Source organism: Columba livia, chromosome 12, assembly GCF_036013475.1.
Source record: "Columba livia isolate bColLiv1 breed racing homer chromosome 12, bColLiv1.pat.W.v2, whole genome shotgun sequence".
NCBI classification, from domain to species: domain Eukaryota; kingdom Metazoa; phylum Chordata; class Aves; order Columbiformes; family Columbidae; genus Columba; species Columba livia.
This window is the reverse complement of record NC_088613.1, coordinates 6,743,723-6,767,000: the sequence shown is the minus strand read 5'-3', so window position 1 is coordinate 6,767,000 and position 23,278 is coordinate 6,743,723. Positions and strand designations below refer to the sequence as shown.

The following is a 23,278-nucleotide window of genomic DNA, read 5'->3' as shown; positions in this document are numbered from 1 at the left end:
TCCAATGAAGGTCGACAGAAGCAAAGATGTACATGAAAAAGGAGGTTAAGACAGCTCCGGGGAAGGAGCGTATGGGGTCAGAGCTTTTGCTTATTTTCATTTTGATAAGTAAATTGTCATTTATTAGCTGAGCAGGGAGAGGAATCTTGGTAAACCCTCATCATCCAGGAAGTCCCAGTCTTGAAAGAGGTAGATAGACACTGCTTTCCAAAATCCATGGAGACTGCCACCACCAAGAATCACTTTGATGACTGATTTCTGCAAAAGTCAACAAGACGGAGAACAGAAATAACATTATTTTAAAATAAATTTTGCAACAAACAACATCTATTCCCTGTTTCTTTGGAAGGATGTGGCTCTTTTTAAATGTTTTGGTACATCTGGCTTCCTCTCCCATTTGAAACATTAGGCTAGAAAAATAATTTCAGGCTGTTCAAATTACTAGTCACAGTGGAGGGATTTCTCTGTATTCATGATGAAGATGGGATGCTTCCATGCTAAATTCATATTTTGGTGGACGCTTTACGTATCATCTAATGAGATATTCCTTTTTGATTTTCCTGATTAAAAATATTGGTGCTCATATCAGGATTGGTTTAATACGCCTTGAATTCTCCGTTTATTTCCCATTCTGTTTGTACAGCCTAATTTCTGGTCACAAGGGAGTCCTGCTGGTCTCGGTTGTTAATCTGCTGAAAAATCATTGTGCTCTTTGCTGTTTTAGGAGGCTTGTCTTGTGAAAAAAAACAGCAGAAGAATCTTGCTGATTCCCTGTGAGTCGCTCAGCAGCAACGGCAACGCTGGGAGGAAAAAACGTGGGGAAGAGAGGGATTGGTGAACAGGCAGTGACCCGGAGATCTGACTCAGAGCACACTATTTCAAGTGTTTCCAAATGACAAATACTCAATTATTATATTACCTCCAGGTATCCTGCCGCTGCAGGCACGTGGTTACCAAGCAAGGTTTTTAAAAGTTTGTTAATAAAGTGACATACAACTGGCTCTCACACAGGTCATGGTTCACTGGGCCTGAGCACCAACATGTGCCTGACAGGCAACAAAATCAGGAATCTACTCAGAGACAAAACATATTTATTAAATCATTTTCCCTTCTAAAACGGTGTGCATACCAGGGCAATCAGAACATTGGCTCTCCCACTTTATGCATCATCTGTCTAGAAAATGTGCAGCTCCCTGACCCCTCTGACCCCCTCCCTCCACCCTGCCCTGCAAAGCTTGGTGGCTCCCGCACCAGCAAGAACAAAACTGGGCATCTACTAAATCAGTAGCTGATCTCAGCTAACCAACCTCCTGTAATATCAGCAAATATTTCTGCTTTTGTAAATCTGTTCTTCCCTCCGTAATGGGGTGCCAGAGGGACCAGGAATGCTTTGGGCCTAGAAATATGCTCGTTGGCATGAGGAACAAAGAAATTGCTCACGCAGAAGGGCAAAACAGGACTAATGCTTTTGTCTGCTTGGGAGAAATTGCATGCAAGTCGAGCCAACAACTACTGCATGCGATCAGAAAAGTGCCATTGGATGCTTCTTTTAATAGCAAACGTTGATATCGGTCATTGAGTAAGTAACTAAAAGAAAAGCAGATCCTGAAATGCTTGTGTGGTTGAATGGTCCCCCAACAGATCCTGCCCCCTGCCCAGTGCAGTCGGGCTCTCCCTGCCCGCGACAGGGCAGCTGCTGTTGTTCCCAGCCGTCTGGAAACAGGCCAGCTGTGACATGTTCCCAATACTCGCAAGCTGCAGGGCGTATTTCATTCTGCTGCTCTTGGCAATTTGATAAAGGCTCCATCCTCCCACTCCACAGTCAACCCACCCAAACTCTAGCTGAACACCTAGCTGCAACAGTACTGCATTCTCCAGGCATTGTGCCTATTTGCTTAGTGCAATTGCTTAAATTGGTTGGTTCATATAAAGGAACACTTAAATGGACTTGGTCGTGTTTTCTGAGCCGACAGTAATAACACTACATGTGTATCAGGAGTTGATGGCTACAGCTCTTTACGAATTAAGTTATTTTTAAGAATCATTATCCTTTTTTTGACACCAAGTATTTATGCAGCATAAAATAAAACTTGGTCTCCACCCCTTAGAGAAAGAAAAGTGTTCAGCTGACACACAATTGTTTAAGCTAGAATATAAGAAAATGTGAATTTCCACTTGTACTGTTGTATTGTCCTTGACTCCAAACCCACAGGAAGAGTTGACTCAGTTTCCTTCCTTTCCTTCCTTTACGTTCCTTCCTTCCTTCTTTCCTTCCCTCCCTCCCTCCTTCCCTTTCTTTCTCACTTGAGACCTCTGGAGCTATCCAGGCATTTCCATGCTTTTTTATTATTTTACCTCAAGATCAAATTTTTCTTTCAGGCAATTAAAGATACGTAGGGACAGCATCTGGAGGCACAGTACACCCTCATCTTCCAACAAATGGAGCTGCGCTAAATAAACGCACTTATGAAGTGTCAACCCCAAGCGGGGAGGGGACAGGGGTGCAGGGGATCCCTTGTGCGTGGGCAAGTGGCACCTGTCACTCTTTGCTTAGTGAAAAGACACAGTCATTACTGATTCAGTGCTACTTTTAAAGCATATCAGCTCCCTGCTCTGTCAGCAGTGGAGCAGCATCTGCGCAAGGTTCCCCGTGGCATGCCAAGAGCGATGGCTGTGCCCACGCTGAGGCTGCAAAGGAAAATGGAAGAGAAAAATCCCACAATACTCAGGCAGTTGTGCATGCAGGGACTGGAGCCCTGCAAGCAATCAGCTGGAGCCCTGAAGTGTGAGATTGGGTTATCGCAATTGTTCCAACACCAAGCTGCCAGCGCCGTTAGCGTGACGAGGTCAAGGCAGGACACCCTGAGGGCTGGTGGTTCCCAACACCCCAGTGCCCACTTGTCCTGGTCTGAGGGGTGTTTTGGTGTATTTCGCCATGCCCTCAGCTGCCTGTGTTGGGGGCTGGATTTCCCCTGCTCGGGGAGAAAGAGGCTCCACCAGATCCCGTGATTCACAAGAAGACTCGAAGTGATGCAGACAAGTCCCTTTTCTTTCCTCCGAGGTGCACAAGGCCACGCTGGAGGACAGGCCTGTCCTGGTGACAGAGGAGCCAGGGCAACACCCGGCAGGAGAGGGGTGTCCCCGCCAGGCCTGGGGGGTCCATCCACAGAGCCCCTCCAAGGACGTGAACCCCCATGGGCAGGGCATCCCCCGCCCTTGGTTTTGGGATGACAGGAATTATAATACACACCATGGTTCTTTCTAGGGACAAGAGTGATCTCCCCAGGGAGCATGAGGGGACAGCGTAGGAAACTATTACTTTTCCAATATAATAGGCCCAGGCAGGATCTCTCAGCAAAGTATATTTTATTAATGATTTTGCAAGACCAGGTGTTCTATGTAAAGGTAGGCACATGGAATATGGCAAAAAGCCCCTGCTTATATCCCCCGAAATCCCAGCCGCAAATTCCTTCCCCTGTTCCCCATGGGTTGGTATTGCGGGGTTTACAGACAACCCAGTGTCTGTCTCAGTTTACCTATCCCGTCCATCTAATTCTAACAATCCCCTTCCCCTTATAAATCTATTTAAAATATGGGTTCCTGCCTCTTTGGCTACCCTTGCCCTAGTATTAACTTTTGCAAATACAGTTATCAGTATGCATTTCAGGATTAGTCCGAAGAGACCTTGTTTTACATGAAGGATTTATAGTCTGATGTCTCTCAGTCCTTCCCCCCCTCTCTGGGGTCAGTGCCACATCAGTTGTAAAAACAACATTCCTCCTTCAATGGCTCCTTACAACGGGGGACACCCCAAACCGCCTTGGGGAGCGGGAGGTCAACCTCGAGGAGCCAGGGATGGGGACAGGGGACAGCCCGGGGGAATCCGCACCCCAGCTGCGATGGGGACAAGGGACAGCCCGGGGGACACCCGCACCCCAGCTGCGATGGGGACAAGGGACAGCCCGGGGGACACCCGCACCCCAGCTGCGATGTGGACGGCCCCAGCGAGGGAAGGGCTCTGTGATGACCCGGAGCCGTCCCCGCCTCGCACCTGCCGGGCAGCGGTATCGCGCGGCTGAGGGCGGTTCTCCGCCCCTCCGGTGAAGCGGCAGCCGCCGCGGGCACTGCCTCCTCGTCCCCCTCCCTGTCCCCAGCCCCCGCTCCGGGCCGGGGCCGCTGCAGGCCTCTGGCCGCCAGAGAGAGCGGCGGCGCCGCGGCCATGTTGAGGGCGGGGAGCGCGGAGGGCGCGGAGGCGGCGCCGGGGCCGCTGCGGGGTGCGGCGCCTCCCCGCTCCTCGCTGCCGCCGCCGCTCCTCCGCGCCGCCCGCAGCAGCCGCCGCCGGCGGGCCGCCCCGCTCCATGGCGACCCCCAGCCCCTGCATCGTGGTGAGTGCGGCCCCCGGCGCCGCCGCGGCCTCCCCCCCGCGATCAAGCCCGCCCGCTGCCGCGGCGCCGGGCCGGGGGCTGCCCGGCGCTTGAGGGGTGGGGGGGGTCTCCCCCTTTGCCGCCGGCGGCTGAGGGGAGGGGGGTCCCGCCTGCCCCTGGAAATGTGCTGATCCGCGAAGGAACGGGCCGGGGGGTCCCTCAGCGGCGAGAGCCGTCCCCCCGCGGAGTCACCTTGAGGGGAGCCCCGGCCTCCCGGCGCCGGGCCCGGGTGCTCCCTCCCCGGCCCCGGCGCTTTCCCTTCCCCCGGGGCCGCCGGGCAGCGCGGGGGTGGGTCGGCGGTCCCGGGGGTTTAACCGGGGGCGAGCCGGAGTTGCCGCCTCGGAGATGAAGGTGAAATAAGTTCCCACCGGCAGAGCCCGGCGCGGCTCAACTTCCTATTCCTGTTGCTTTTCGTAGCGTGCGGAGGCAGCGGGCTGTTAGTGAGAGCCCGCGGCGGGCTGCAAGTCGCTTAAATCTTTCAATTAGGGTGTATTTTTGGAGGAAGAGCATTCTGGGGATTTATTTTTTTTGCATCGCTGCTCTATCTGCTCAGGCTCCTGCATATTCATTCTTATTTATTTATTTAAAGCCATTGCCGGATGCTCATGAGATACATGTGGTGTCTAATGGCTGAGGGCTGTGGCGGCCACGAGGTTGTGGCTGTAAATCCCTGCAGTCAATTAAAACAAAAATCTGATAAAATCTGTAGGAAGGGCCCATTCCCTACCAAATGCAGAAAGGAAGGTTTAGCAGGCACGCTAGATAAAATGATGGGTCTGAACCACAGGAAAATACCATGTGTTTTGTCAGGAACCTGCCTCATTACTTAAAATAACAGCTTGCTCTGGATTGCAGGGACCCCGATCAGGGACATGGTGCCCGAGTAGGTCATAGCAGGTTTGTTTTGGATGGGAGGGTGAGATGCTCGTTAAATTCCCCATGTGAAATACTCATTAGGGGTTAAATGACAAACATGTAAACAGTTGGCTGTCCACAGGCCAGGTAAGTGCTTCCTTGGGCATGGAAATAAGGTTGTGCCCTGCAAGGGCAGCAGTAGCCAAAGTGGATACTTAAAATGCCTGTGTTGGTGAAGCTTTGTTTATCCCTCTGAAATTCCTTCATTTTACATGCCATAGTGTTCAGCTGCATAACCAGAGAATTAAGTAATTAAGAAACTGTCGTTTTCAGGGTGGGCTATTCTTGATGCCGTTGCAACAATATGCTCTGAACCTCGGCAGTGTTTGGTACAATAATATACATGTACTAATCCCTTGTCCTAATTAATATACACTGGCTAATGCAGCAGGCTGTTTCATACAAGGAGTTTGCCTGTGCAGAACAGGTTGCTGAAGTGGGGCATTCATTTCGGGTTCTGCAAGATCTCGAAGCTCCAGGGTTTGCAGATGGTGGTCTGAGACCGCTCGATTCGCAGCAGTGTCACTCGTTGTGCTCACGGAGCTGTCTTGTCTTCTGGAAACTGGCTCCTGTGTTTTGTTGTGATGTCGTGTCCTGGAGATTTGGAAGCTCTCCATGTGAAAACCTCTGCTTGCTTAATTGCAAATGCAGGTTTTGCATTACATGGGGAAAATCAAAGGAGTAAAAAAGCTCCTTGATTATTTTTTTAGTGGATAAGGAGATTAATTGAGGTGTAGTAGTTTCATTTTCCCGCCCTCTGACGCAGGAGAATGTTGATAGGATTTAATTTCTTCCCCACATTGTATTGCACAACAGCTCATGCCATATTTCAGGCAACTCTTGTGAACTGTAGGTTCCGTTTGATTACACTTTACGCTATGTTCAGTGTGAGTAATGTTTTTATAGAGAGGGAAAGTAAAGGTGATCTCGGTGAGTGTGATGGGTTTGATAGTTCCCAGAATAAAGCAAAGGACTTGCAGTTTCTTACCACAGACTTTCTATATGGCTTTGTAGAAATCTCACCTTATTTCCTTTTCAGATCGGCGATGATGAACAAGGTTACGACCTGGACTTGTTCTGCATACCTAAACATTACGCAGACGATTTGGAAAAAGTCTATATTCCTCATGGGCTCATCATGGACAGGTTTGTTTGCCTTGGGACAGTAACTGCTCCAGCTGATTCCATGACTCTGAAATCAACAATCTTGTAGTGATAGTTTTGCTGCCTGGTGACTGTCTAAATAGATTACATGTAATTAGGGCCTAAGAAGTACAAGTGCAAATTAACTCTTTCTTGTTTGGCTTCTAAGAGTTTGCACGTTTGCCGTTACTTTATTGTTTGGAAATTTGTCGTAATTCTCAAGCAAAATTTTGTGGTGCGCAGCCATTTGTGACTTTGTTTCCAGTGTTTCTTTGGTGTTTCACCTTCTTAAAGCCTAATTAGAAGACATAATTTGTTGTGCCAGTTCAGTCTGAAAGCAATGATAGCCTCTTGAATTTCTTTAGGATATTAATAAAAGTAAATTATTAATCATATAACCTTAGACTTTCTCATGTTCGTATGGTAGATAAGTAATAGCCAACTTTCTGCTACCTTCTGGGAAGCACATTAGCCTCTGTGAATAGCAATCTGTCGCTTCTGTGGTTGCTGAAATCTGTGATGCTGTGGAAGTTTTATCTCCTCATGTGATCAGAAATAGGTGCATAAGCCTATGAGGCATTTTTGGTTTATTTTGTGTTTAATAGTTGCCTAATTCCCTTTAAGAGAATGAATAATAAATTCAGCGAAGGAGCTGTTTGAGACACACAACTGTTTAAGAGCGGTGCTGGGTGCATCTTCCTGGAGATCTTATGAACAGGAATGCATCTAGATTTTGTGTGGTGCTGTTTGATTAAATACAATAAACTTTGCTATAGAATATTTTTTTAAATGTTTTGAAAACTTTGCACTGGAAGTCCATATATAGGAAAAAAATGGATGAAGTGCATGTTGTTAAGCAACTGACATAACTTTTATAGTGGTAGGCTTTCTCTGAGGAACCTGCTGTCAGCTGGCACACAATAAATATATAGTGTGCTTTCTAAACTAAACTACAAGATAAAATTAGAAACAATGACTGCAGAAAAACAGCGCAGTTTTCTCTTGCTCTGCTTTGTTGGTACTTTAATTTGCAGTTAGGATAAATTTCTGGCCTTGTAGCTTGGCAGATAAACATAAGGTACTTTTTCTACAACACGAGAATTTTCTTGCTCCTCAGATAGTGAGGGCTACTGCCTTTTTGATTGTGGCCACTTACATTGCACTATGCGTGGAAGCTGAGCCTGTCTTTGGAAGGAGAAATTGCACCTTAGCATCACATATCTGACAGTAAAACAGCTTCAGGGTGTTAAGATTTGCTTTGGCTGAGTGTGATGTATGAAAACAGAGGCGTTTGGCAGTGCTGCTGTTAGAATAACCTTGAAAACCAAAGCTTTGTTGACCAATAACGTGTAAAAGTGACTGAAGTGGTAGGCAAATATTTCTGAGCAAAATGCATTGCCAAGTTTGCTGCTTGTGTTTGCTGCTGTTGTCACTGGTATAAAATGCTGCTGCTATAGTAAGCAAATACAGTGTGTTATGACAACTAACTCTTTCTTGGTTTTGTACAGGACGGAGAGGCTGGCACGAGAGATTATGAAGGGCATGGGAGGACACCACATTGTAGCTCTCTGTGTACTCAAGGGTGGCTATAAATTCTTTGCTGATTTATTAGACTACATCAAAGCACTGAACAGAAACAGTGACAAATCAATCCCCATGACTGTCGACTTCATTAGGTTGAAGAGTTATTGTGTAAGTATCTCTGCAAAGCTGTGCAATTTTTATATAAATTTTACTAACTTCAAATGATTAACAGAGGTGGTTTAATATTGTTACCGCCAGAATGTGCTAATATTAAACAAATAATTAAGGGAATTAAGAGTTACAAGCTAATTTACTTTTTCTCTACCTTATTTTATAATATTTTCCTGTACACTTTGATATCTCCACAGCCCAGTAAAATCCTTATGCAGAGCAGAGAGACCTTTTCCATGTCTTCACTTGTTAAACAATTTGCTCTGTGCCCACTACCCTGTCACTAAAGCTGTGGCTCTGGAAGAATACACAGGATTCTCCTGCAGCTCTGGTTAGAGAAATTTGATTATAGGAATTTTTATGTGGCTTAGACATCATTCATCAGACAGGAAGATGAGAAAGCTGCAAAAATGGTTATACCTGAGTTTCCTACCTCAGCTTTCGTTGGGCTCAAGCAAACAATGAACAAAATGAGTCGGATTTGGCCTTGAGGAAAAACTAGATTCATAAAACTAAATTCGTGATTAGTGACTACTGAACATGGCACTACCTTTTCAAGACTAGGCATAGATTGCCTTAGGTTTACATTTTTGGAAGATAATTTATTTTCATTCTGAACACAAGGATTTAACTTTGTAGGGAAATCGAACATTCTGTAACATGAGATAATGGGTAAGTCTTATAGAAGGAAGCAGAAGCTTATGTTGTGCAGGTCAAAGGAAGAAGCAGCTGTATGTCAGTACTGTATCCTTCCTGCCTTCCTGACGGCCTAGTCTTATGTTTTCAAGATGGTATTTGTGATTTGTTCCATAAGACCATCTGTAGCATGGAAATAATTACATTTTTTGGTTTCAGTTCTGGGTGTTTGAATAATTTTTCTTGTGAGGTTATGCTGTTAGTTCTGTCTCAGCAATTTTACATTCAAGTCAGCAGTATAAGCTACTTTTCGCAGTTGTAGATGAGTGCCTGTTCCAGTAGAAAAAAATAGAGATGACTAAATTGGAAGCTCAGCTTCATCCTTTGTTTCATTAAACCATGAAGCCATAGATGGAGTTACTTGCAGACTTAGTTTGGACTGTTGAAGATCTTCATAAATTCATGATTGCTGTGGAGTGATCTCTTGACATCTCACGGCAAAGCCCAGGACTGAGCGGGGCTTTGGTCAGGTCTGTTTGCAGGATGAGCAGGCTCGGCTGCCCGAGGCGCACACAGCAGGGCTTACCTGGAAACCACCTTCACGTTTGCTGAACGCCGGGCACTCGTTTAGCCACGCTCTCCAGCCAGAAGGCAAGGCTGGGCAGAAAGGTTCGTGCACCGTGTTTAAATCAGTGGGCAAGAACTCCTTGGCACCCTTTCCTTCTGTTCCCCTCAAAAAGCTTCAGGCTCCTGCTGCTGGGCCACTTAACCACGAAGCCACCACATGCCCATGTATTCCGCCTGTAAAAGCCACAACAGAAAGCTGAATGTTTCTATTACAGGATGATACGTTAAAGAATAGGAAATGATGACTCTCACCTTTTTTTGATGAGGAAATTGTGTATCTTCTGCTTTCTTCAAGGAACACTTCCAATATATTACTCAGCTTGTTTAAAAAACAGTATAAAGGCTACACCCTTCCACTCTTTCCACTTTCTAACTTGGAAAAATATATAGGAGAAATGGTTTGAAACACCTGAAAAAACCCCTCTGTTAGAAAGCAAAGCTGCCTTATATGCATTTTCTTTGCTCATACTGGTGTGTTCGGCATGCTGCGGTTCATTCCGGTGCTACAGCTGCTGTTGTCTGTTACTCCCCAGAACTACAGTGCCTTGATATTAGTAGGAGAGTGGGTAGCAAAATAAGTTTTATGGAAATTAAAAGCCTGTTTTTGTAGTAAAACTGAGTAGATGAAGAGAAAAGCAGAGAAATTTAGATGCAAAGCGGTCTAAGCAGAATGTTTTCCTTGAGGTGTTGGCTTCAGGCTTTTGGCTTTGTCAGCCAAGGCTATAGAAGAATGTTTTATTGTTCTAGACAAGTGAGGAGCTCCTGTTACCTGATGCCTTCACTGCAGTATTTACGAGCATTTCATTGCTGTGGACTCTTTTAGGTGGTTATTAATATCCAGACTTATCCAGTCTGTCGAGCTATGCAATCTAAAGGACATAAGACTGTCCTAACGTGAACATGTATGTGACAGACTAACTAGGTCTTCCATCATGAATAGTGTCAGAACGCTAAATTTGCTCTTTAGTTTTCATCCATGCTTTCCTAGGCCAAGGAATGCGCATTGCTAGCGATGTGAAGACCATTGCAAACTGTGATGGACGCTGGAAAGCGGAGCTCGCTCTCTTGTTGCTGTCTTTGGATGCAGTGACTAGATCACTGCCTGCCTTTACAGACTGGGTGAAAGATGTTAAAAATACCCTGGTCGCGTAAATAAAGCAGCTGAACTCGTGTAGTGATTCTGAAATTGATGTCATTGAGGTTCTATTCTTCTTTCAAACTGATCATTTAATATTTACAAGCATATGGGGGTGTGTGTGTGTTCAATGCACAGTTCACACTGTTCTGCATCCAAAAATAATTCTCTAAGAATACTGACATGATCAAGCTGTGATTAAACTTTGTTTGTAACTCCAGCTTTCTGAGTCCTTACAGATGAATTTTAATGATCTGGCAGCTTGTTAAGAAATGGAAAGATAATGTTTGTGAATAGACCCAAATCTCGGTATTCTTCACAAACAATTAATTTTGTTCGTGGTACAAGAATAATGATTTTTCATCAGTCTCCTGCATTTAAACTTGGAAATGAGCAGACATTGCTTATGTAGTCAGGAAGGGCAGCCAAAAGACAATGGATGTGTTGCGCTGTTGCTTGGGAAAAACGGGGATTTTCAGTGGAGTACGTGCTAAAATCTGGTTAGGCTGGTCAAGGCGGTACTCTGAAAGATCTCTGTTAACCAAGCCTTATAACAAATACTGTAAAGAATTTAAAATGCCTTTTTAAAAGGTGATCTTGGAGTCACTTGAGTCAGGAGTTACAATCTTGTAAAGCATTATTGTTTTCCAGCAGCAGCAATGGGAAAGCAGTGAAAACAGAACTAAACAGTAAAACTCTTATGTGTTAAACCACAAAGCATTAAAGTCTTACCAGTACTGAAATCAGAAATAATGCTCCTGAAGATAATTAAAACATTGCTTAATTATTAAACAAAGTTCTTTCCAATGGAAATCTGGTTACAACCGGTGCTGGAAGTTGTTTAACTGTTTTTTGTCCTTTGATTGCTCAGGGTCTTGGTGCCTGCATAGAAATGCAGGTTTGTATGCCAATGAAGGTTTACATTTGGCATTAAAAAGTGTAGCAGTTTGCATGGTTCTTGGTGGGAAGGAGCAGGCAAGTTTCTGTATGTTAGATTGTTTCTCTCTCTCTAATGATCATCATACTTTAATACACATAATGCGAGGTTTACAGTAACCTGTGCGTTTGTGGTATTCCTGTATGAATATAGTGTGATGGTTTGTAGCCAAACAGATCATCAGGAACCTGACCTTATGCATGTTCCAAGGACTGTCTGTCATCTGTGCATATAATTTTAATGGAACAAGTACCCGTAACATCTTTCTCTATCATCATTTTGTAAGGAATGATGTTCTTTTACATCCTTCCATGGAAGGAGGATGAAATCCCTCTCAGCGCAGGAATAGACAAGAGAGAATCCTGTAACACAAGCAAGGAAAAGCTTAAAGGAGTTGTCATTTCAGATAATTTTAAGATAGGGTGAACACAGCAAAAGTCCTTTAGCTTTATGGATACAGTGCTTAACCGAGGTACACTTGTGTGGGTGATGTAGCCGGGATCTCAGGCGTTCAGCAGCAGTGTGTGTATCTGCTGGGACAAGCCCAAATTGTTTTGGAGGTTTGTTTGGGTTTTTACTTTTTCAGCACAGCAATATTGCTGCTCAGTTTACTTACTGTTCACACTGTTATGGAAGCACTGAAACAGTTGTCTGTTTATCCAAAATCAATATTACTTATAGTCATGATACATGGTACTTCAGGGTAATTTCAGAGTGGTGCAAATCAAAGTAATGGTTTCTTTAGAACACATGGGGTAAAACTAAAAAGATGCTTTTTAAAAATAGTTTGTTTGGTTTGGGTTTGTTTTGTGGTTTTGTTTTTTTGGTGTTTTTTTGTGCCATAGTATTCTTAAAAGTATATGTTAGTCTAGTCTGCTTTTAGATGCCTAGAGCTGTCAGCACCTCTCTATCTATCCTAGACCATTGACACCACTGGCCAAAGGATTTTAAGACCTTTTCTCTTTCCTATCATCCCAGTGTTAGTGACGGTGTGCTTGGTGCGTGCCTCTCTAAATAATGTTTCTGCTCTTTTTGTGATAACAATTTTAGTTTTTGCCAACAATTCACCCCTACAAGCTGTTTGTAACTTTTGTCTAGAACAGTTCATTTACGGTTGTATCAAAGTTTGGTTTTACTGAAGCAAAATGCTGTGTTGGAGTGATGGTCTACCTGTGTAGCTGTTCAATTACTAGAAGTAGTTTGATTTGTTACCAATATTTGTTGTAAACTAGGCAAATATAAGCTTTTCTGGGTATTTTTGTAGCTTATATTTGTAAATATTAATCTGTGCATTCTTTGCTGATGTTGTTATTGTTATGATTGCTTATTCTTACTCAAAGAGTAAGTCTTTTTCAAAGCATTAAAGTTTAAAATGTAAATTGTGAACCATATAGCAGCCTGGAAAGTGAAGTGCTTTCTCTCCTATTTCCATATCTGTAGGGAATGCGTAGCAAATCATATCTTTTTAGATACATATGTATATATAATGTTCACGAATAAGAGATGGTGCTGCGTTTATGCAGTTAAACAATCTTTAATCTGAAATATCATTTTGAATTTTATCTCTTGTAATGTCTTAGTTAATAGAAAGACACTGTTGGTGCTGTGTTTCTGAGAGCATTAACATTCACATTAACATTTACTGGTTATGTACTTTGCAATTTTTATATTTACTGGAAGAAAAAAATCATTTTAATTCAGGTAATGGTAACACTCACCCTCTCTTTTAGAATGATCAGTCAACTGGAGATATAAAAGTCATTGGCGGAGATGATCTCTCAACCTTGACTGGAAAGGTAGGGCTCTTCATATGTCTAAAACCAAACAAAACCACTAAAGAAACCACATACCTGCTTTGTTTTAAGGCTGCTTTTTTAGTGCGTAAAGATTATAGAGTTTAAAAAAATGAAAATGGAGGAGTTTCATTTGCATATTAGGAGAGTGGATAAGCCCTGCCGAAGCCGACAGTTTAGTCTGAACTTAACAAAAATAAACCTATTGACGGTGTTGAGGTCGGGAGCGGAGGTTCCCGTTACAGGCAGGGAGGAGAGAAGGAAACCGGAGAATGTGAGCAGGGAATCTGCTGTTCTCCGGTGGCCGAGCCAGACGTTGGGGTTAAAGCGTCAGTGCCTCCTGCTCTGTCACAACACGTCACTGTCCTCTTCTTGCCAGGGGAGGTTCAGATGGGATATTAGGAAAAAACTCTTCATGGAAAGGGCTGTTGGGCATTGGAACAGGCTGCCCAGGGAAGTGCTGGAGTCACCATCCCTGGAGGGGTTTAAAAGGCATTTAGATGAGGTTCTTAGGGACATGGTTTGGTGCCAGAGTTAGATTGGGTTATGGTTGGACTCGATGATCTTGAGGGTCTCTTCCAAATGAAATGATTCTATGATTCTCCTTACGCATATGTGGTCTCTAAGGCATGTATGTCACCGTTCAATGTAAAGGATGTAGATAGGACAGAACTGTACATGTCTCTAATACGTCACTCTTTGCTTTAGAAGAATACGAATTATGTAGACGCTGTTTTTGTTCTTTATTGCATGTATCTAGAATTCTCAGTCTAAATAATTTAAAGGCCACTTTGTACTTGGCATGAGATGTTGAGGAGAATCTTGTTGCCAGCTAATTGTAATTAGAGCATCAGGAATGTAAACTGCACAGAATTTGCTGTTACATGTGTAAATATACATAAATGGTAGTAGAAATATTTAGCTGCAATGAAAATTAATAACTTACAGAGCGTAATATATATATAAGAAGTGGCATATTCTTTAGATATTAATGTGTTTTCTTTGTTTTTCTTCTTTCCACCAGAATGTTTTGATCGTAGAAGTAAGTATTATGTTTCACTTTGAAGTTGTAACGTGTGACTGTTAAAAGAGTTGTAGCAGAAATGATTCTTAAGCCAGAAAACCTACAGGTTTTGGTTTCAAGGTTTCCAGCTTCTGAATTTTGCAAGTGGGCTCTGAATTGGAAATTATCTGTGATTTGAATTCTCAAATTGCGTTCAACTGCCAAATTTCACAAGGAAAATATCCATGTAAAATTATTTGTATTTGCTTTCAGTTTTCTAGGATTCCATCAATTCAAATTTTTTTTTAATTATTTTTTTGTTTTCTTTTTATATTTTATTTTTAAATTCTAAAAAGTAGCCTGAACAAAGTGATATAAAGCATATTATTGTTCTGGGTTTAAAACAGCAATCTAGGAAATTAAACTGCAGGGGTAGAAAGAAGTTCCTGGTAAGAATATCTTAAAATATGTGAAAAACAGATGTAAGCCCAGTGTCCTCATGTATAATTTGTTTAGATCATAGTGACATAGAGAAGGGCAGTTCCTAATTAGCATTTTGCAGTTGCTAAATTCCCGTTCCTCTGTCTTTTGGTGTTTTTTTGGGTGGCACCAGGTACAGTACAGCTGAGTTTGATCTCCTAGTAGGTACTGTTGCTTAATTCTTGCTTTCGTAGCTCTTTCTAATGGGCAGCGTTGCTCATGGTCAGTAAGTATTGCCCTGACAAAGGCTGTTCTTGAGGAAATTGCCAGGTCCAGGCTTGGGAAGCAGCAGCAGTAGGCAAGAAAAATGAACATGCAATCTAATAATGGCTTAAGGCTGCAAATAATGGAAACAGCTTTGTTTGTAAGCAAAGAAACAGCTTTGACAACTGATTGAGCTGCCAAGGGGAAGGGTGTTTCCTCTGTCATAAAACGTGGTGGTGTGGGGTTTTTTGCCTTCTTATAATTGGAGGAGGTTGTATTGTTCCCCAGGAATTGTATTCAGATCTAAAATTCGTACGAAAATAATGTGTATACAGCAGTCATCTGTGTGACCAGTGCTGTCCTTTGAAGTATACTTTGCTTCACATAGGCAGATGCATTTAATTATGTATCTGCTCCATTTCAGATGAATGTATGGCTTCAAAGCCCCAGACAGAGAATTAGGTTAGTTTCTCATTTGTTCAGTGAATCATCTGTCCACTGACTTGTCTTATACACTTTCAAATATGAGACCCTGTACCAGTCATGGTTTTGACTGTCAAACAGTAAAAATGCACATTTATTGTAGGTTTAATATCTTGTGCACCACAGCACTAGGCTTTTCTATACAGCATCCCTTTGATGTCCAGAAAAGTCTGAACAAAATTGATATTCACCTCCAATAAACAGATAATCACACAATAAAGAATCAGCAATAGATTCTATTTTTCTTTGAGAGTATGGAAGTAGCTATCTCTGTTTATTTGTTAGCTTTTGTTTTTTATCTATATATCTGTATGTCTTTAACTTTCCTTGAGTTTCTAATCATTATTAAAAGCATTAAGTGTTAAAGGTGGTCTGTTGAGTTTTTTTGGTTGATTTTTATCTTAATTGGGAGTTGTATGGAAATAAGCTGAGAGCAGGACACTGTTGCTGCTTTATTATCTACCTCTTTCACTTCCATAGACTTGATTTCAGGTGAGGGTGAGGACTGTCCCTCTAAAGACTGTGGGATTATTTCAGTCCAAATGAGGAGCCCATTTCTGATGCTTCAGTTGTAAACCAGATGCTCTTTTTTCTGCTTCTAATGTGAAGTGGATGGGATTAAAATGCTGTGTCAAAATTCATTTTAGCGTGTTTCGAGTATAGACTTTAAAACTGCACCCAAATATTCCCAGTGCAGTTTCTTGGGCTATTTCTTGCAACTGTAATGTAAATTACACTCCTTTTTCTTAATTGCAATAATGGGTTGTTCTGCCTATTTTCTCTTGCATACATCTGTCTGTAACTGAGCTTGATGGTGAGACTAACGTTACTCTTATCATATTCAAGTTAAACATTGTTTATCTAATAGTTGCAAGGAGCACAAGCCATAACATCTCTAAACGGAGCCAGGAAGGTCATTGTTCAGCAACTGCTTTCAAAGGCATCGTTATCCACAACAATTAAGAACTACTGTTAATGTGTGCAATCAGTTTACTGAGCAAGGTCACGTAAGCACAACACAGTGTCGCATGTCACCTATATTTGATTACAGTGTTTTGGCATATTTTCATGCTATTGCGGATGAGCAATTTCTGTGGTAGACACTTGAAAAATGCTACTCTGACATGTTTAATATTCCTTCTTACATGAGTTTTTTATTTTCAGGATATAATTGATACTGGTAAAACAATGAAAACGTTGCTGTCTCTACTTAAGCAATACAATCCAAAGATGGTGAAAGTAGCCAGGTAAATTTTTAATGATGATTATTTGTGCTGTATTTCACCTTAAGAATGACGCACATTGAGGGGAAATAAAAAAAGAAAGTGTAACATACATTTCCATGGAAGAGAAATGGGAAGGAACATTTCTGCAGGAGTCAGATATGATGTGATCTGTTTGAGCTGAGTAATTGTTTAAGCTCCAAAAGCACTTCTGCTTGTTACGAGAATGTATGTTTGTTAATGCTGGCAGAAACGCTGTTCTTCCCGGTCTTATCGTTGAAGGAATTTCAGTGCTTTAGAAGGGGATAGGTTGTACGTGCCTGGTACATATCTTGCCTTATCATATTATGGTCAGATTTGTGGGGTTTTACCAGCATAAGTCCAAGTTAGAAATATAGAAATTCAATATATAGAAATATATTGAAAAATTTAAATCTTTTAGACTTAAAAAAAATACCCTCTCAAGTTGGTAGAGGTGTTTTCAATACAAATTTAGTCCTTAAATGTAGACTTCTTTTACTAGAGAAGGCGATAAAAAAAAATCAGTGGTTGTCAGCGAGATACATGAATTATCTATCCAAACATATTTGTTTCTTGCTCACACTATCTGCAGCTTCAGTGCACTGCAGTGATGTACCTGTGCAATGGAGAGCTTATTTTAGTTTGCTTTCTTTAATTGTGCGATTGAATTAGTTGGCACACCAACATTAGTGTTTGTGTAGTGTGCATAGTGAGCTGAGCTTTAGAGGTCATTCTGTGAGAGTCACCCAGCCATATGCTATTCCGGGCTTTTCTACTTAGTTATGTCTTTAATCAATTAGTTTCAAAACATTTTACAATTAAATAACTTAAAACCAACAAGAAAAGTTGAGTATAATGTTATATTATTAGCCAATATCAACGGTCTTCCTACTTCTTTTTAAATTGCATCTTTTGCGCTGCTGTGCTGTGGTTGTGTATTTTACCATAAAAGCATAATGATTGCTGGGGATTAGAGATAAAGCAGAGCCGTGTGTAATATCTAATCAGTTGTGTTGCCGTAACGATGTTGAAGCAGTTGTTAGGCGTTTGAGAACAGCTCTTCTCGCCGATAATCTGGAGGTGACCTGCTGGAGGTGAGGTCATTGGGGATTTCTCCCTGGCCGGATTAAGTATGCCAAATTTTAAGCATTCATCCCCGTCCTAACACTGCAGTGTACGTCATGAACGTTACATAGTGTGAGCAAAGTCCAGTTTCCTATTGTTTAAACTTGTTGCAGCAATTTGGGTCTGACAGAGACCTCAACATGATCATTCTAGATGGTCTTAAGTGTCATGTTCTTAGTTACTTCACTTGCCTTTCTTCTTTCTACTCTTCTTTTTTATTATAAATTCTCTGGCAACAAAGCAGTTGTAGTGGGGAGGTGTGAATTAATGCTGATACGATTCTGGGGTTTCTTTGATAGAATCCTGCACCAGTTCTCAAACATGAAGTCTCACAACTTAGAAGTTTTAGAAACTGTCTGAAATTGAAACTGTGACTCTGACAAATGAAGCTTCAGGAGGGAAGGTCTGTGATTAACACACAGCGTTACGCTGACCTCTCTCTTTACATTCAGCCATCGACCACCTTTTCTTTTCCTCCCAAAGTCCCTGTATCTCAAAGACAGACAAATGTCAGGCTTGTGGGCTTGTTCTAAGAGTTAGAAGTGCTTAACTTAATAATGAACAAATCAAATTAAACTATGATAGCAGGGCATTTCTGTCTGCCACAGTACCTCCAACTTAGTATTCCATTCTTTACACACCTCTGACTATTAATTCTGGAAAAGTGGAGCTGGTTTGTATCGCCTGATCATCAGAACCAATTACATTTTTTTAATGGGGGTAGTCGGTACTGCCAGTGAAAAACAGTTGGGAACCCACTGCACAAGAGCAATTGAGGTTGCGTTTAAGCAGCTGAACTTTTGCTTCCTAATACTAAAGCCGTGGAAAAGAGCTCAGTTGGTCTAGCCAGATCCCAAGCTGTCGCTTCTTTACCTGTAAGGTAAATTGTGCCTGAAGTTCCTAACACACATATAGCCCTATTAAGTCACTTTTCACAATGAAAATCCATCCAGATCAGTATCTCCTCTTTCTTGCAGACCTGTTAGTTGTTCTTTATGCTGTGAACCATTAATGATTCTGGGAAGTTTTGATTTTGTCATTATGATCAGCTACGCCTGCAAATAAAATAATAGTTTTAAATATGTGTAGTTATGCACGTTTAGGGCAAATGCAGCTTCTCTGTCATCAAAACAGTCTCATATATTTGTACCTGCTGCTTTTCCATGTTTCAGTTTTACATTGGTTTCATTTGACAGTTTGTTGGTGAAAAGAACTCCTCGAAGTGTGGGATATCGGCCAGACTGTAAGTGACTTTTTGACAACCGTTCTTAATTTTTAGAACCATGTCAATGTATTATGTACCCTTTGGTTAAGGTCCAAGGATGTTCCAAATAATTTTTAATAATGATTCTTGATAGCTTTTGCACTTATTTAAGGAATTTAAATGTTTGGAATGTATTTTGACAGAGTCAATCTGGATTTGGTCTGATCCTTTTTTTTCCTGAACTTTTGGTAACATTTTACTATATGAAAAGCAGACTTTTATATTTTGGTCCAGGTTACACTCTTTTCACATGCAAATTCTCTCAGCATACACGTAGTCAAATGCTCTGGTCAGCAGAATCTGCTGGGTTCACCTTTGACACTCTTGGGAGTGATTCGGGTGCTGAGCCCGGCCACCTCATGCCGTTTGGATGTCCTGGGAACGCAGGAGGACCACACGGGGTGGCAGGTCTGATAAAAGCTTGCAGTGCCAGGATGTCTGAATTGGCACAAAACCGGTTGTGTTTATGCATCAGAATTACTCCTTTCTTGTCTTCTTCTGTCTGTCCCAAGACCACAAAGAAAGGAACAGCATCCAGAGCAGAGACTAAATTCCTGTTGGTCTGGACCATGTACTTTCACTCTGGAAGTGGAGTGACTTCAGCAGCAGAATCGTATCCTCTTCCTCCTGCTTTCCAAGCTTGCACAATGTTCTGGAACTGAAGTTTTTCAATGCCTTAAAGCTTAATTGAGGTGTGCCCCTCAGCCGGGGACGCCCCTCGTTCCCGAGAGCTCATTAGAGGCTTAGCTGGGTTCATGATCTGAGCATCTTGCAGCAGATGACTTGTTTTGCCATCTGGCTGCAGAGACAGCCCATTCTGTGCGGGACACATGAGCTCTGAGAGATACCAACGCAGTAATGATGGGGCTTCCGTTTTATTCCTGTAGCATGAGGCCAAGCAGACACTAAACATCACCTTAATGTCTCCCAAAGTGCACACAGCCTTCCCTTTGACTTGTATGATTTATCTCCATATTTTCCACTCATTGTAGCCAGGGAGAGGAAAACCGTGCGGCTTTGCTGTGCTCAGGAGTCTTTCATTTTAGCACAAGGGGAGAAAGCCATTTGGAAGTTTTATATTACCTGGCATGCAGGTCCAGCTCCCTGAGGTGCCACCTTTTGAACGATACTGTGGGGCTGACACATCAAGTGTCCAGGAAGTGTTGGAAGTATTGGCTCTTTTTGTATGTATTTACAAATTTGCAGGAAATTTTCAAGGAATTTTACGTTCTGCTAATAATACCCGACCTGTAGATTGAAGTGCTTCCGTTCCTTTCTAGCAGACTGTACGTTAACACCGTACTGCTGCGTGGGAACCAATAAATACATCTATTTAGTTTTGCTTGAGTTGATGAAATAAATCAACAAAGTTAAAATTTTAAAACAGCTCCAATATTAGTCTGAGAATACTTGAGTGGAAGAAATGGAGTGAGTTAGGCTGCATGCATATCTATAACATTTCAGAATGGCTCTGTGAAAAGGTCTAGTGAACCATAGGAAGTTCTTTTCTAACATACTGGTGACTTGCGGTCTTTTTCAGTTGTTGGATTTGAAGTGCCAGACAAATTTGTCGTGGGATACGCCCTAGATTACAATGAATACTTTAGAGATTTGAATGTAAGTAATTTTTCCCCATATGTTTTTGTCCATTTAAAGCTACGGAGGAGGAAGGAAAGGAAATCTCGCATTGCTCTCCCTCTCCTGTAAATCACACCTCACGTGCAAATCTGTTCCACTGGTGATGTAAAGATGAGAGCAAACCCTAGAGCAGCAGAACAGTGTTTTGGAGCTCTTAGGAACCTAAAATGCAGAGTGGAGGCTACACATCTCCGGTCAACTTCGAAATAGTGTGGAGTTTATGAGAAGTTTTTTGTCTTACCAGATGTCCGCAAAGAGTTAAATGCATTTGCTAATAAGAATCGGAGAAGAGAGACCTTGGAAGTTAAAAAGGGTTCACTTTTTGTTCTAAGTTGTTACTACTTCACCTGGGTCTCACCAACCTTATACCAGACACTGGGTGGGGTAATTAGAGGGAGGAGGGAAGCCCTTTTTTGTCTAAAATCTCAAAATTGCCTAAGTTGTGCTGCATAAACAGTGTCACAAGATTCTTCCGTGCTGAAACGTGTATAGCATGCTTGTATTTTTTTCAGAAGTGCTTTATTGAATACATGTGTAAACCATTGGTCTCTTACATGACTTTTCTAGCAGGAGCTTTTTGTTTTATTTTGTTGCAGCACATCTGTGTGATCAGCGAGACGGGGAAGCAGAAGTACAAAGCATGAGAGCAAGTCCAAGCGCTACGACAACAGAGCTTTGAATTGTTTTGTTTACCGAGTCCTATCTTTCACAGGCTTCACTCTGGTACACCAGCTAAAATTGTAGAACACCCCAGCCCCATCGTCATACGCTTTCTATAATTTATTGCATGTACGCTATAAGATCTTGTCTTGTTCATTTATATTTTAGAAATGCAAACAACTAGTGCGATTCTGCACTCCTTATTTTGATTTGCACTATGACTCTACCGACTATTGCTGCCCCTGGTTGGGTTGTGCCGTTTGTGAGCTCCAGAGTCTAACTCTTGCAGTGGTAAATTGCTTAAACCTCATCAACCCAGAACTGAAATAGTTCAAGTACTGTAAATGTAAAACATTTTATGATAGGGAAGTCTATTAGTAATATTTTTAAAATCTGTAATTTAAGTTTTATATTTTAATGCACAAATGTGATTGTGATTAATGGATAGTTGCACCTTTGGGTGTTATAAAGCATGAGGAGCAGCCAGTTACAGTATCTGTAATCTCCAAAGAGCTCGTTCAGATCTCCTGGAGTTGCCTTATTGCTTTAAAGGAAGGCTGGGTGAAAAACGTCTCTTTTCTTTGTTTTTTAAAGGAGGTGGAACGACAAAACAGAATGTTTCAAGTCTAGTTTTAGTTAAGCTGCCTGTTTCTGTTAGATCTTTTTTTCTTTAAAAATATCCATCAGCCAGTGGAATTGCCTTTTAAATTTAAACAATTTTAATATATTTGTGAAAAAGTATTGTAATGTTTACTTTATAAGATCTGCAAAACAAAGTACTTTAAATAAAGGCTGTCTCTTTAAAATAAGCCCCATACATCTATGCCACTCATTCTGTATATTAAAATGCTTTTGAAGTTTCTCCTCAGTAATATTTTTTGAGTTTCTGACAGTGGAGGCAGACTCTACATTTTTTATCTTTATAGAGCTTTTGGTTAACATTATTCTGTCTACAGGAGAGATGATAAAGTGCTGAGGGAAAATATTGGAACACTTGCATGTTCTGTAACCAAACCTGATTTCAGAGAAAATGGTTAACGCACTGTCCTTTGTTCTGTTTTGGCAAAAACAAAGAGTGGAGATTATGTGTTCATTAAACATATACACATGAAAAAAAAACCAAACGGCCGTTTTGTAAGTAATCATTTGGGTTTATTTCACTAACACCTCTGTTGGTGTTGAGTTTATTTCTAACCAAGTCAGCCCGTCTCACACCTCGTCCTCGGGCCCTGCGTTTGTCCCTTCCCGTACGCGTTCTTGTACTTGTGACGCTGTGTGCTCAGATGCGATGCTGCTCAGTGCTAAATACACAGTGAAGTGTTTGCCAGCCTGTTTTGACAGATTTTTCTGTGCTTTTGAAGTTTGGGTTGTGTTTCTGAACCTGTCCAAGTACTGTGTGTTGTTATCTATCCACAGTGTGTTCACTTACAACTGTAGTACCTAGTAGCAGACCTACAATATAAATAACTTATACAATTAATTTAGATCAAATGACCACAATGTGTAGATCTGTATGTAAATCAAGGTTCTCATTAGCAAATACTAGAACACTGGTTGTGATTATACTGTACTTATGCAATGTTATCATTGATGTTCCAAAGAGCTTTTATAAATGTGCTACGGCAACTAATTGTATTTCTCCATGTCCTAAATAATATTTACATATAAGCCTTTTCAAAAGCCTGTGCTGTCCCTGGGATGACTTATTGCAAAAATACATCTCCAAGAAGAGGAAACACAAAAGCAACGTAGGAAAACAGAAGCCCACTCGAGAATTATTACATCTATTCAAGTTTTCTCTAGTTCTGCTTGAACTTGCGGTCTGATCTTAAAAAGCAGTTTCTTCCAACCTTCTTACTGTTTCCTGCTTCA

At 41.8% G+C, this 23,278-nt stretch overlaps 1 protein-coding gene across 1 annotated transcript; it reads left to right on the top strand.

The window, feature by feature from the left end:
- The first annotated feature begins 4,214 nt into the window (after positions 1–4,214).
- HPRT1 (hypoxanthine phosphoribosyltransferase 1) lies at positions 4,215–23,041 on the top strand. The gene is made up of 9 exons (XM_065077605.1): positions 4,215–4,385; positions 6,379–6,485; positions 7,991–8,174; positions 13,243–13,308; positions 14,330–14,347; positions 16,640–16,722; positions 19,041–19,087; positions 20,649–20,725; positions 21,343–23,041. The coding sequence occupies exons 1-9, from the start codon at positions 4,359–4,361 to the stop codon at positions 21,388–21,390; spliced, it is 657 nt and encodes a 218-aa protein (XP_064933677.1). The 5' UTR covers positions 4,215–4,358; the 3' UTR covers positions 21,391–23,041.
- The last annotated feature ends 237 nt before the right edge of the window (positions 23,042–23,278 follow it).